The sequence below is a fragment of the Hypanus sabinus genome, unplaced genomic scaffold (assembly GCF_030144855.1).
Source record: "Hypanus sabinus isolate sHypSab1 unplaced genomic scaffold, sHypSab1.hap1 scaffold_213, whole genome shotgun sequence".
Classification (NCBI taxonomy): domain Eukaryota; kingdom Metazoa; phylum Chordata; class Chondrichthyes; order Myliobatiformes; family Dasyatidae; genus Hypanus; species Hypanus sabinus.
The window spans coordinates 442,501-455,273 of record NW_026780235.1 but is presented as its reverse complement, the minus strand read 5'-3'; the positions used below and the strand labels follow the sequence as shown (position 1 = coordinate 455,273).

At 51.1% G+C, this 12,773-nt stretch overlaps 2 protein-coding genes and 1 long non-coding RNA gene across 6 annotated transcripts in view; 2 read left to right on the top strand and 1 right to left on the bottom strand.

Annotated features, from left to right (window-relative positions):
• The window catches only part of LOC132387717 (uncharacterized), a 74,809-nt gene extending 67,555 nt beyond the window's left edge, over window positions 1–7,254 (bottom strand). Inside the window, exon 1 of the mRNA XM_059960078.1 lies at window positions 7,165–7,254. The gene's annotated coding sequence lies outside the window, so the exon portion shown is untranslated. The remainder of the gene's footprint in view (window positions 1–7,164) is intronic.
• LOC132387716 (NACHT, LRR and PYD domains-containing protein 3-like) overlaps window positions 1–7,872 on the top strand; it is a 97,840-nt gene extending 89,968 nt beyond the window's left edge. For 3 of the 4 annotated variants that reach the window (XM_059960071.1, XM_059960073.1, XM_059960070.1), the window contains 4 exons: window positions 5,204–5,290; window positions 5,590–5,760; window positions 6,060–6,230; window positions 6,530–7,872. In XM_059960071.1, the coding sequence (XP_059816054.1) occupies window positions 5,204–5,290; window positions 5,590–5,760; window positions 6,060–6,230; window positions 6,530–6,701 (601 nt within the window). In that variant the 3' untranslated portion in view covers window positions 6,702–7,872. The remainder of the gene's footprint in view (window positions 1–5,203; window positions 5,291–5,589; window positions 5,761–6,059; window positions 6,231–6,529) is intronic. The other variant, XM_059960072.1, reaches the window with a different exon arrangement.
• A 2,485-nt stretch (window positions 7,873–10,357) lies between these two features.
• Window positions 10,358–12,773, top strand: part of LOC132387715 (uncharacterized) — a 14,611-nt gene continuing 12,195 nt past the window's right edge. The window contains exon 1 of the long non-coding RNA XR_009509999.1: window positions 10,358–11,768. This is a non-coding gene — a long non-coding RNA (uncharacterized LOC132387715). The remainder of the gene's footprint in view (window positions 11,769–12,773) is intronic.

Genomic DNA, 12,773 nt, shown 5'->3' with positions numbered 1-12,773 from the left:
TAATCTGCCTTCCTGTTCTTACTCCCAAAGTGGATAACCTCACACTTATTCACATTAAACGCCATCTGCCAAGTATCTGCCCACTCACCCAGCCTATCCAAGTCACCCTGAATTCTCCTAACATCCTCATCACATGTCACACTGCCATCCAGCTTACTATCATCAGCAAATTTGCTGATGTTATTCTCAATGCCTTCATCTAAATAGTTGATGTAAATTGTAAACAGCTGTGGTCCCAATACCGAGCCCTGTGGCACCCCACTAGTCACCACCTGCCATTCTGAGAAACACCCATTCACTGTTACCCTTTGCTTTCTATCTGCCAACCAGTTTTCTATCCATGTCAATGTCTTCCCCCCGATGCCCTGAGCTTTGATTTTACCCACCAATCACCTATGTGGGACCTTATCAAATGCCTTCTGAAAATCGAGGTACACTACATCCACTGGATCTCATCCGTCTAACTTCCTGGTTACATCCTCGAAAAACTCCAACAGATTAGTCAAGCATGATTTACCCTTGGTAAATCCATGCTGGCTCGGCCCAATCCTATCACTGCTATCTAGATATGCCACTATTTCATCCTTACTAATGGACTCTAGCATCTTCCCCACCACCGATATCAAGCTGACTGGTCGATAGATCTCTGTTTTCTCCCTCCCTCCTTTCTTAAAATGCGGGATAACATTAGCCATACTCCAATCCTCAGGAACTGATCCTGAATCTAAGGAACATTGGAAAATGATTACAAAGCATCCGCAATTTCCAGGGCCACCTCCTTTAGTACCCTAGGATGCAGACAATCTGGACCTGGGGATTTGTCAGCCTTCAGTCCCATCAGTCTTCTCATCACCGCTTCCATCCTAATGTCAGTCTGTTTCATTTCCTCTGTTACCCTACGTCCTTGGCCCATCCATACATCTGGGAGATTGCTTGTGTCTTCCTTAGTGAAAACAGATCTAAAGTACTCATTAAATTCTTCTGCAATTTCTCTCTTCCCCATAATAATATGGTCACTACCTCATAATGGCTCCCTAACTTCAACATCGCTTATCAAATCCTGTTCATTACACAAGCCTAAATCCAGAATAGCCTTGTCCCTGGTCGGCACTCGTACAAGCTGTTCCAAGAATGCATCCCGTAGGCACTCTACAAACTCCCTATCCTGGGGTCCAGCACCAAACTGTTTCTCCCAATTCACCCTCAAGTTGAAATTCTACATCCCCCTTCTTCCTGTGGGATCTCTCATCCCCAGCCCCCTTCCTCCTAAGGGATCTCTCTTCTTCATCCCCTTCCTCCTGTGAGATCTCCCTTCCCCATCCGCCTTCCGCCTGTGGGATCTCTCATTCCCATTCCCATTGCTCCCGCAGGATCTCTCTTTCCTGCCCCCCCCCCCTCCTGTGGGATGTTTCTTCCGCATCCACCTTCCAACTGTGGGATCTGTCTTCCCCTTCCTGCTCTGGGATCTCTTTTCCGCATCCCCCATCCACATTCGGATCTCTGTTCCCAATTCTTCCTCTTTCTATCGGATCTCTCTTCCCCATCCCCATTCCTCCTGTGGGACCTCTCTTCCCCATTCTCCTTCCTCCTGTGGGATCTCTCTTCCCCAACGCCTTCATCCTATGGGACCTCCTTTCTATATGCGCTTCCTGCTCTGGTACCTCTCTTCCCCATCCCTCTTCCTCCTGTGGTATCTCTCTTTCCCATCCCCCTTCCTCCTGCTGGATCTCTCTTCCCCAGCCCCCATCCTCCTGTGTGATCTCCCTTCCCATCCGCCTTCCTCCTGTGGGATCTCTTTTCCCCACCCCCCATCCTCCTGTGGGATCTCTTTTCCCCATCCCCCATCCTCCTGTGGGATCTCTCTTCCCCATCCCCCTTCCTCCTGTGGGATCTCTCTTCCCCATCCCCCTTCCTCCTGTGGGATCTCTTTTCCCCATCCCCCATCCTCCTGTGGGATCTCTACTCCCCATCTCTCTTCCTCCTGCGGGATCTCTTTTCTCCATCCGCCTTGCTCCTATGGGAACTCTCTTTCTCATTCCCCTTCCTCCCGTAGGATCTCTCTTCCCCATCCCCCATCCCGCAGTGAGATCTCTCTTCCCCAGCCCGCTTCCTCCTGAGGGATCTCTCTTCTACATCCCTGTCCTCCTGTTGGATCTCTCTTCCCCATTCTCCTTCCTAATATGTGATCTCTCTTCCCCATTGCCTTCCTCCTATGGGACCTCTTCCCCATCCCCTTTCCTCCTGTGAGATCTCCCTTCCCCATCCGCCTTCCTCCTGTGGGATCTCTCCTTCCCATTCCCATTCCACCCACAGGATCTCTCTGTCCTGTCCCCCTCCCTCCTGTGGGATTTGTCTTCCCAGTACCCCTTCCTCCTCTGGGATCTCTTTTCCGCATCCCACATCCACAAGTCGGATCTCTGTTCCCAACTCTCCTTCTTTCTGTTGGATCTCACTTCCCCATCCCCGTTCCTCCCGTGGGATATCTCTTCCCCATCCCCCTTCCACCTGTGGGATCTCTCTTCCCCATCTCTTTCACCCTGTGGGATCACTCTTCCACATCCCCTATCCTCATTTGGGAACTCTCTTCTCCATTCCCTTTCTCTTGTGGGATCTCCCTTCCCATCCGCCTTCTTCCTGTGGGATCCCTTTTCCCCATCCCACATCTTCCTGCGGGATCTCATTTCCTCATCCCCTCCCTCCTGTGGGATATCTCTTCCCCATCCCCCTTCCTCCTGTGGGATCTATTTTCCCCATCTCTCTTCCTCCTGCGGGATCTCTCTTCCCCATCTCTCTTCCTCCTGCGGGATCTCTCTTCCCCATCCGCCTTTCTCCTATGGGAACTCTCTTTCTCATTCCCCTTCCTCCTGTGGGAACCCTCTTCCCGCATCCCCCAGTGAGATCTCTCTTCCCCAGCCCCCTTGCTCCTGTGGGATCTCTCTTCCCCATCCCCTTCCTCCTGTGGGATCTCTCTGCCGCATCCCTCTTCCTCCTGTGGTAACTCTCTGTCCCATCCCCCTTCCTCCGATGTGATCTCTCTTCCCAACTTGCTCCTGTGGGTTCTCTCATCGCCTTTCCCTTCTCCTGTGGGATCTCTCTTGCTGATTCCGCTTCCGACTGGGATATCTCTTCCACATCCCCCTTCCTCCTGTGGGATCTCTCTTCCCCATCTCTTTCACCCTGTGGGATCACTCTTCCACATCCACTTTCCTCATTTGGGAACTCTCTTCTCCATTCCCTTTCTCTTGTGGGATCTCCCTTCCCATCCGCCTCCCTCCTGTGGGATATCTCTTCCCCATCCCCCTTCCTCCTGTGGGATCTCTATTCCCCATCTCTCTTCCTCCTGCGGGATCTCTCTTCCCCATCCGCCTTTCTCCTATGGAAACTCTCTTTCTCATTCCCTTCCTCCCATAGGATCCCTCTTCCCCATCCCCCAGTGAGATCTCTTTTCCCCAGCCCCCTTCCTCCTGTGGGATCTCTCTTCCCCATCCCCTTCCTCCTCTGAGATTTCTCTTCCCAATCCCCCTTCCTCTTGTGGGATTTCTCTTCCCCACCCCCCTTCCTCCTGTTGGATCTCTCTTCCTGATTCTGCTTCCTACTGTGGGATATCTCTTCCCCATCCACTTCCTCCTGCCGGAAATTTCTTCCCCATCCCCCTTTCTCCTGAGGGATCTCTCTGCCGCTTCCCTCTTCCTCCTGTGGTAACTCTCTGTCCCATCCCCCTTCATCCAATGTGATCTCTCTTCCCAACTTGCTCCTGGGGTATCTCTCATCGCCTTCCCCTTCTCCTGTGGGATCTCTCTTCCCCATCCCCTTCCTCCTCTGAGATTTCTCTTCCCAATCCCCCTTCCTCATGTGGGAACTCTCTTCCCCATCCCCTTCCTCCTGTTGGATCTCTCTTCCCCATCTCTTTCACCCTGTGGGATCACTCTTCCAAATCCCCTTTCCTCATTTGGGAACTCTCTTCTCCATTTTCTTTCTCTTGTGGGATCTCCCTTCCCATCCACCTTTCTCCTATGGGATCTCTTTTCCCCATCCCACTTCTTCCTGTGGGATCTCATTTCCTCATCCCCTCTCTCCTGTGGGATCTCTTTTCCCCATCCCCCGTCCTGTTGGATCGCTCTTCCCCATCTCTCTTCCTCCTGTGGGATCTCTACTCCCCATCTCTCTTCCTCCTGCGGGATCTCTCTTCTCCATCCGCCTTGCTCCTATGGGAACTCTCTTTCTCATTCCCCTTCCTCCCGTAGGATCTCTCTTCCCCAGCCCCCTTCCACCTGTGGGATCTCCCTTCCCCATCCCCCTTCTTCCTGTGGGATCTCTCATCCCCAGCCCCCTTCCTCCTGAGGGATCTCTCTTCTACATCCCCATCCTCCTGTTGGATCTCTCTTCCCCATTCTCCTTCCTAATATGTGATCTCTCTTCCCCATCCGCCTTTCTCCTATGGGAACTCTCTTTCTAATTCCCCTTCCTCCTGTGGGATCCCTCTTCCCCCATCCCCCAATGAGATCTCTCTTCCGCAGCCCCCTTGCTCCTGTGGGATCTCTCTTCCCCATCCCCTTCCTCCTGTGGGATCTCTCTTCCCCATCCTCCTTCCTCCTGTGGGAACTCTCTTCCCCATCCCCCTTCCTCCTCTGAGATTTCTCTTCCGAATCCCCCTTCCTCCTGTGGGATCTCTCTTCCCAATCCCCCTTCCTCTTGTGGGATCGCACTTCCCCATCCCCCTTCCTCCTGTTGGATCTCTCTTCCCCATCCCCCTTCCACCTTTGGGATCTCTCTTTCCCATCCCACTTTCTCCTGTGGGAACTCTTCCCCCATCCTTTTCCTCTTGTGTGTTTCCATCCGTTCCCTCAGTTGGGGTCTCTTCCTCCCTCCCATCGACATTTCCCAATTTACAAAGCTTCCTCACTGTGGGGCTATATCACCTTCATCCCTGCCCCTTCTAACACTCTGTGGTCAGTAACCCTTCTCTAGCCAACGGAGAACGAGACAGAATATGTGGAGTTCACAGGGTCACAGCAACAGACTAAATGACTGACATTGGGTGAATACCGTGGAACTGGGCAGTGAGGGACACTGACAGTGATGGGAACTCCGATCAGTGATTTACGGAAGGGTTTAATGTTTCCTGAAGTATCCGCGTGAGAGAATTACCCTCAGACCCACGGTTTGATTCACTTTGTTCACCAATTTCTCTGTTTGTGTTTAGTCTCGGGGAGAATGACCTGGGAGATTCAGGAGTGAAACTGGTGTCTGCGGCTCTGAGGAACCCGGAGTGTAAAATACAGAAACTGTGGTAAGTACCAGACTGTGGGAGATTGTGTTTACAGTCACTGGGTGTCTGACACTGAACATTAATGTGATCAGTAATTGTGTTACTGATAAACACCGGGGATTTGTACCGTCTCCTGTCTCTCTGTGTCCTTCACCCTCACTCTCTCTCATCTCCAGACTGTGGGAGATTGTGTTTACAGTCACTGGGTGTCTGACACTGAACATTAATGTGATCAGTAATTGTGTTACTGATAAACACTGGGGATCTGTACCGTCTCCTGTCTCTCTGTGTCCTTCACCCTCACTCTCTCTCATCTCCAGGCTGGAGAGAGTCGGTCTCACAGATTCTGGGGCCGAGGATCTCGCCTCCGCTCTCAGTACAAACCCATCACTGACGGAGCTGGACCTGAGTGGTAATAAACTGGGAGATTCAGGAGTGAAACTGGTGTCTGCGGCTCTGAGGAACCCGGAGTGTAAAATACAGAAACTGTTGTAAGTACCAGACTGTGGGAGATTGTGTTTACAGTCACTGGGTGTCTGACACTGAACATTAATGTGATCAGTAATCGTGTTACTGATAAACACTGGGGATTTGTACCGTCTCCTGTCTCTCTGTGTCCTTCACCCTCACTCTCTCTCATCTCCAGGCTGTGGGAGATTGTGTTTACAGTCACTGGGTGTCTGACTCTGAACATTAATGTGATCAGTAATTGTGTTACTGATAGACACTGGGGATTTGTACCGTCTCCTGTCTCTCTGTGTCCTTCACCCTCACTCTCTCTCATCTCCAGGCTGGAGGATGTCGGTCTCACAGATTCTGGGGCCGAGGATCTCGTCTCTGCTCTCAGTACAAAACCATCACTGACGGAGCTGTACCTGAGTGGTAATAAACTGGGGGATTCAGGAGTGAAACTGGTGTCTGCGGCTCTGAGGAACCCGGAGTGTAAAATACAGAAACTGTGGTAAGTACCAGACTGTGGGAGATTGTGTTTACAGTCACTGGGTGTCTGACACTGAACATTAATGTGATCAGTAATTGTGTTACTGATAAACACTGGGGATTTGTACCGTCTCCTGTCTCTCTGTGTCCTTCACCCTCACTCTCTCTCATCTCCAGGCTGTGGGAGATTGTGTTTACAGTCACTCGGTGTCTGACACTGAACATTAATGTGATCAGTAATTGTGTTACTGATAGACACTGGGGATTGGTACCGTCTCCTGTCTCTCTGTGTCCTTCACCCTCACTCTCTCTCATCTCCAGGCTGAGGGATGTCGGTCTCACAGATTCTGGGGCCGAGGATCTCGTCTCCGCTCTCAGTACAAAACCATCACTGACGTGGCTGGACCTGAGATACAACTCTCTGACAGACCGATCTGTCCCCGCTCTCCGCCGCCTCATACTGACCCTCCCAAGTCTGGAGCAGATCGGGTGAGTGTTTGTGTTAATGTTCAATGTGATAAAATGTCAGCGGATCCGCGGGTTTTCTGGTGATATTTGTCTGTGAGTGTTGTTGAAACATTAACCCCGGTCCCCTGTTACTGACCCTGTTGTGTGATCAGTTTATTCCATCTTCATTCTCCCATCTGTTTCAGGCTGGAGGGGAATCGGTTCAGTGAGACCGGGATGAAGGAACTGAGATCTCTGCAGGGAGTCAGACCCGGACTGGAAGTGATCGTGTGAACATCCCCGCCCGTGGAATGGAGCCGATTCCCCCCCCTCCCCTTTAACTACCCTCCCCCTCCCCTTTAACTACCCCTCCCCCTCCCCTTTAACTCACCCCTCCCCCTCCCCTTTAACTACCCCTCCCCCTCCCCTTTAACTACCTCTCCCCCTCTCCTTTAACTACCCCTCCCCCTCCCCTTTAACTCCCCCTCCCCTTTAACTCCCGCCCTTACCTTTAATGGCCGCGCGCCGGGTCTGATTCCCAACGGTTTTAACGGAACCGGCTCCGGTCTCGAGCTCGGTGATCTCGGAAGCGCTCCCGCCGTGACGTATTTCCGCCCGCTGTCCGGCGGCGCCACTTCCGCCGGATGTGCGGGTCCGAGACTCTCCCGCGTGACACCCCGGGGAATTCCCCGGATGGGAGGAGCCCGGGGGGCCGGGGCTCAGTCTGGGACACCGGTGTCCCGGGAGAGAATCCTTTTGCCCCCTCTGCTGAGGACGGGGCATTCGGCTGTCCGGCCAATATAATGGTGTTAAATTGACAAATACCTCGGCAATGACCTTGGATCCGCAGCGATCCCGGACACGGCCCCGGAGTGTGATTGGATGCAGAGTGACGGGGAGGAACGGGACTGATTAATCTACCGGTCACCGGTTGTCGCCGGTCAGTTAATTCTGTGTGACTGTGAGTGAGTCGGGAACAGTGTGGCGACCCACTTTCTGCGCAGGCGCACCGGCTCACAAATACCCAGGGATCAAATGCCAGCACCAGGAAGTTTGAATAAACTAGTCTGGAACAGATTTACCGACTGCCAGTCGTTGTCTCTAACTCTGTATGTAGTACATCGCTACAACAGCTTATTTACTCCCGCAAGTCAGCAGCTCACATACTGTTTAATTTGCATTTATCATGATGAAATCAATAAACCGCTGTAACTTCCTGCCTTGGTGTCGGACTTGAGTTTGTTTGAGGTTTCTGCTGCCCCCCGCACCCTGTGCACTGCAACAGTGGGTCGGAGCTCCTCACACTGACACAGTAGTGTCTCAGCTCCAGGCTGAGGGAGGTCAGACTGGCAGAGTCTGGGTGCCCAGGATCTCGTCTAAAATTAACCCCGTTCATGGCTAACTATACCCCTCCTGTACCACTCAGACAGTTATTATCCTCCAGAATATCAGACGTGAGTCACTGAGGTCCCGAATACCAGACGGATGGAGGGTGGAATACCGGCGTGAAACACAGAGTGATTCTCCCTCCACACCGTCCCCTCACACACTCCCAGGGTCAGACACAGTGTGAATCTCCCTCAACACCGTCCCATCTCACACTCCCGGGGTCCGACACAGAGTGAATCTCCCTCCACACCGTCCCATCACACACTCCCGGGGTCAGACACAGAGTAAATCTCCCTCCACACCGTCCCATCACACACTCCCGGGGTCAGGCACAGAGTGAATCTCCCTCCACACCGTCCCATCACACACTCCCGGGGTTAGACACAGGGTGGATCTCCCTCCGCACCGTCCCATCACACACTCCCGGGTTCAGACACAGAGTGAATCTCCCTCCACAACGTCCCATCACACACTCCCGGGGTCAGACACAGAGTGGATCTCCCTCCGCACCGTCCCATCACATACTCCCGGGGTCAGACACAGAGTGAATCTCCCTCCACACCGTCCCATCACACACTCCCGGGGTCAGACACAGAGTGAATCTCCCTCCACAACGTCCCATCACACACTCCCGGGGTCAGACACAGAGTGGATCTCCCTCCCCACCGTCCCATCACACACTCCCGGGGTCAGACACAGAGTGAATCTCCCTCCACAACGTCCCATCACACACTCCCGGGGTCAGACACAGAGTGGATCTCCCTCCGCACCGTCCCATCACACACTCCCGGGGTCAGACACAGGGGGAATCTCCCTCCACACCGTCCCCTCACACACTCCCGGGGTCAGAATGTGACTGACGTCATAATCAGAATAATTGCCTCAGTGGAATTGCTCTCTGTTGCTTATAACTCTGTAAAACCGATCACCGGTCAATATGAGCAGTTGGAGCGTTCCGGACAACTGAACGCTGCTTGTGACGGAATATAGAATAGGCAGCGATTTACTACAACCCGAGCATTTTCTATCCTGCAATTGTAGCGATCGGTGTCCCTGGTTCGATGCTGGAGTTGGTCACTAAATATATGGTGCCTTCGTCCCGCTTTTTGTTTCGCTGCGCTGTTCGGAATTTTATCAGCACGAATGCTACCCTCAGTTTCGGTGTCCTTATTTTTCCGATACGGTGATTTTTTTTCTCTTTTGTCAAATACGTTGTTGCCGATATGGCCACAGTTTCATAGACTGATCTTGCTCGGCTTTCTGAAGCGACAGTGGTCGCTTTTTCCAGATCGGCAGCTTTTTTCAAATGACCTTCCAGTCGAAAATCGACACGCAGGTCAGTTCTTGCATTAGCACTAAATTGTAACGTGTGCTTTGGACCTCATTAATTTCACTTTAATTTAACCCTTCCGCTGTTTCATCTCTGATAATTGAAATGGTGTTAATTATGAAGCGATCTACCGTTCAGCGGTACGTGCGTCGTGGTGATCTGATGCCCCGCACCAAACTGTCGGAAGGTCGGCAACTCCGGTATGTTGCTGTCCCTCCAGCCGGGGTGCACCGATGAAGCCGGGACATTATGGATTTCAGTTTTTATTTATTTCCAAAATGAAACTCCACCCTGCTATATCGAGAGATACCGGCCACATGACAGATGCTCTGCCACCTGGCGGGTCGGAGGACACACCACATGCCAATCAACATTTGGTGCACTGCCACCTGGCTGTTCGGAGGACACACCACATGCCAATCAACATTTGGTGCACTGCCACCTGGCGGATCGGAGGACACATCACATGCCAATCAACATTTGGTGCACTGCCACCTGGCGGGTCGGAGGACACACCACATGCCAATCACCATTTGGTGCACTGCCACCTGGCTGTTCGGAGGACACACCACATGCCAATCACCATTTTGTGCACTGCCACCTGGCGGGTGGGAGGACACACCACATGCCAATCACCATTTGGTGCACTGCCACCTGGCGGGTGGGAGGACACACCACATGCCCATCAACATTTGGTGCACTGCCACCTGGCGGGTCGGAGGACTCACCACATGCCAATCAACATTTGGTGCACTGCCACCTGGCTGTTCGGAGGACACACCACATGCCAATCAACATTTGGGGCACTGCCACCTGGCTGTTCGGAGGACACACCACATGCCAATCAACATTTGGTGCACTGCCACCTGGCTGTTCGGAGGACACACCACATGCCAATCAACATTTGCTGCACTGCCACCTGGCTGTTGAGGACACACCACATGCCAATCAACATTTGTTGCACTGCCACCTGGCTGTTCGGAGGACACACCACATGCCAATCAACATTTGGTGCACTGCCAGCTGGCTGGTCGGAGGACACAGCACATGCCCATGAACATTTGGACCCTCCCAACTAACCAATGCACACCTAAATTATTGTTCACCTTAATTGGATTATCTCGCCCAGCCCCATGCTATACAAGGTGAGACTTGTCCTTGGCTCGCTCTCTCTTACAGACCACCTCATTGCAGGTAAGAGCATTGATTTATGTTTGGGAAGGTCTATCGTTTGTCCTGGTAAGGGAGCCGCGGCTATCCAAGGTCAAGGGGGATAGCTATCGTAGTGTTTTTCCCTTGTTCTTTGTGTAACCGTACCCTGTCCCCACACCGCTTCCTGTGTATTGTAGTTGCTTGTCTTGACCCGACTTCCCCTTGTAAATAAATCCCTTATTATTAAAACTGTGTGTGTCCAGGCCTCTACTGTTGAGACTCAAAGAACCAGTTATTTTCCATCACAACCCCTGCATAGCGTTGGAAGAATGGTGGGTATTCAGATAGTTGCAATTGAAGATAATTCTGTGTTGATGCTTTTTTTTTCCCTGAAAACTTCTTACAGTCAATTTAACGGCGATCGTGATCCTATCTCGGGGGAAAATGCGGACTCTCCAAATGCATCACCCGTTACCATGCTGGAATGGCGACAGCGGATCTGATGGTGGTTCTCCGTTTCGCTTTGGTGGATCAGACTAACAAAATCTGCATTTATTCCAGATCCCTGCTCCTCACTCCTGTATGCCCTCTGGCTCTTGTATTTCACGTTGTCACCGGGGACTGTTCTGTTTGGTTTACAGTCAGTTTTACTTTCGATCGTTTCATCGCGATAAACCGGAATCCTCGGGAACGATACTGCACTGAGAGAACAGCAAGAGTCGTCATGGTGACCGTTGTTATAGTGAGCTGCGGGAGATGTGTCCCGTTTAACTTTGCTGTTGAACCTTACGTCATCACTGACAACACGTCGTGGCGGTGCGCCCCCGTGTGGAGAGGATACGAAGTGTTGGACCGCATTTTAACACTGTTGCTACCTATCGGCTTAATTCTGGTGTTCAATGCGTTAACAGTGAGACCTATCATTGTGGCAAATAGAGTCCGCAGAGGTCTTCGGAACAGCAGTGAAAATCAGCAGGATACCGAGAGAGAAAACCGCAGAAAATCGATGATTTTGTTGTTTGCTGTATCAGCTAAATTCATTTTATTTTGGATACCCTATGCAGGTCATTCCTTGAAATAGCAAACGGAAAACTATTTGTATCAGGACAGATATTTGAATTCCCCGGTATATACACTACAACAACTTGGGTTCATGTTGCAAATTCTGAATATGTGCACCAATACTAGTATCTACACACTGACACAGAGGAAATTCGGAAAGGAACTGAAGAATGGAATGAAGTAAGTGTTTACATTAAATGACCATCTATGTAGATAACGCCCGCTACAATTGCAATTCAGCGGAAATTTCTAATCAAACAGTTTTACAAAATGAGTAGGTCATGAATTCAGACTACTATCAGCCTGGTAACCCTGAAATTGCAAAATTAAGGAAGGTAACATACTTTATACAGTTTAGGTAGGAAATTCGGGAAACGCTCAATAAACTGGCGTGATTGTTACTTTGTGTGAATCACTCCAAACTATCACAGAGACTTGACAAACAGAAGGGCGGGAATAGCTTCTGTACTTACCCGGGTCCAGATGTTTCAAAACTGACAGAGTCGGGTAAAAGAGAGTAAAGGGAGTGTCGTTGAAACACACGGAGAGAGTGATAGTAAAACAGCTGCAGAAAGGGAAGAAACAGCGGAGAGATTGTCTATCGGTAGACTGTGATTAGAGTATCACACGGAGAGTGTGATAGTAACACAGCTGCTGAAAGGGAAGAAACAGCGGAGAGATTGTCTATCGGGAGACTGTGATTAGATTATCACACGGAGAGAGTGATAGTAAAACAGCTGCAGAAAGGGACGAAACAGCGGAGAGGTTGTCTATCGGTAGACTGTGAGTAGAGTATCACACGGGGAGAGTGATAGTAACACAGCTGCAGAAAGGGAAGAAACAGCGGAGAGGTTGTCTATCGGTAGACTGTGAGTAGAGTATCACACGGAGAGAGTGATAGTAACACAGCTGCAGAAAGGGAAGAAACAGCGGAGAGATGGTCTATCGGGAGACTGTGATTAGATTATCACACGGAGAGAGTGATAGTAACACAGCTGCAGAAAGGGAAGGAACAGCGGAGAGGTTGTCTATCGGTAGACTGTGATTAGAGTATCACACGGAGAGAGTGATAGTAACACAGCTGCAGAAAGGGAAGAAACAGCGGAGAGATTGTCTATCGGTAGACTGTGAGTAGAGTATCACACGGGGAGAGTGATAGTCAGACAGCTGCAGAAAGGGAAGAAA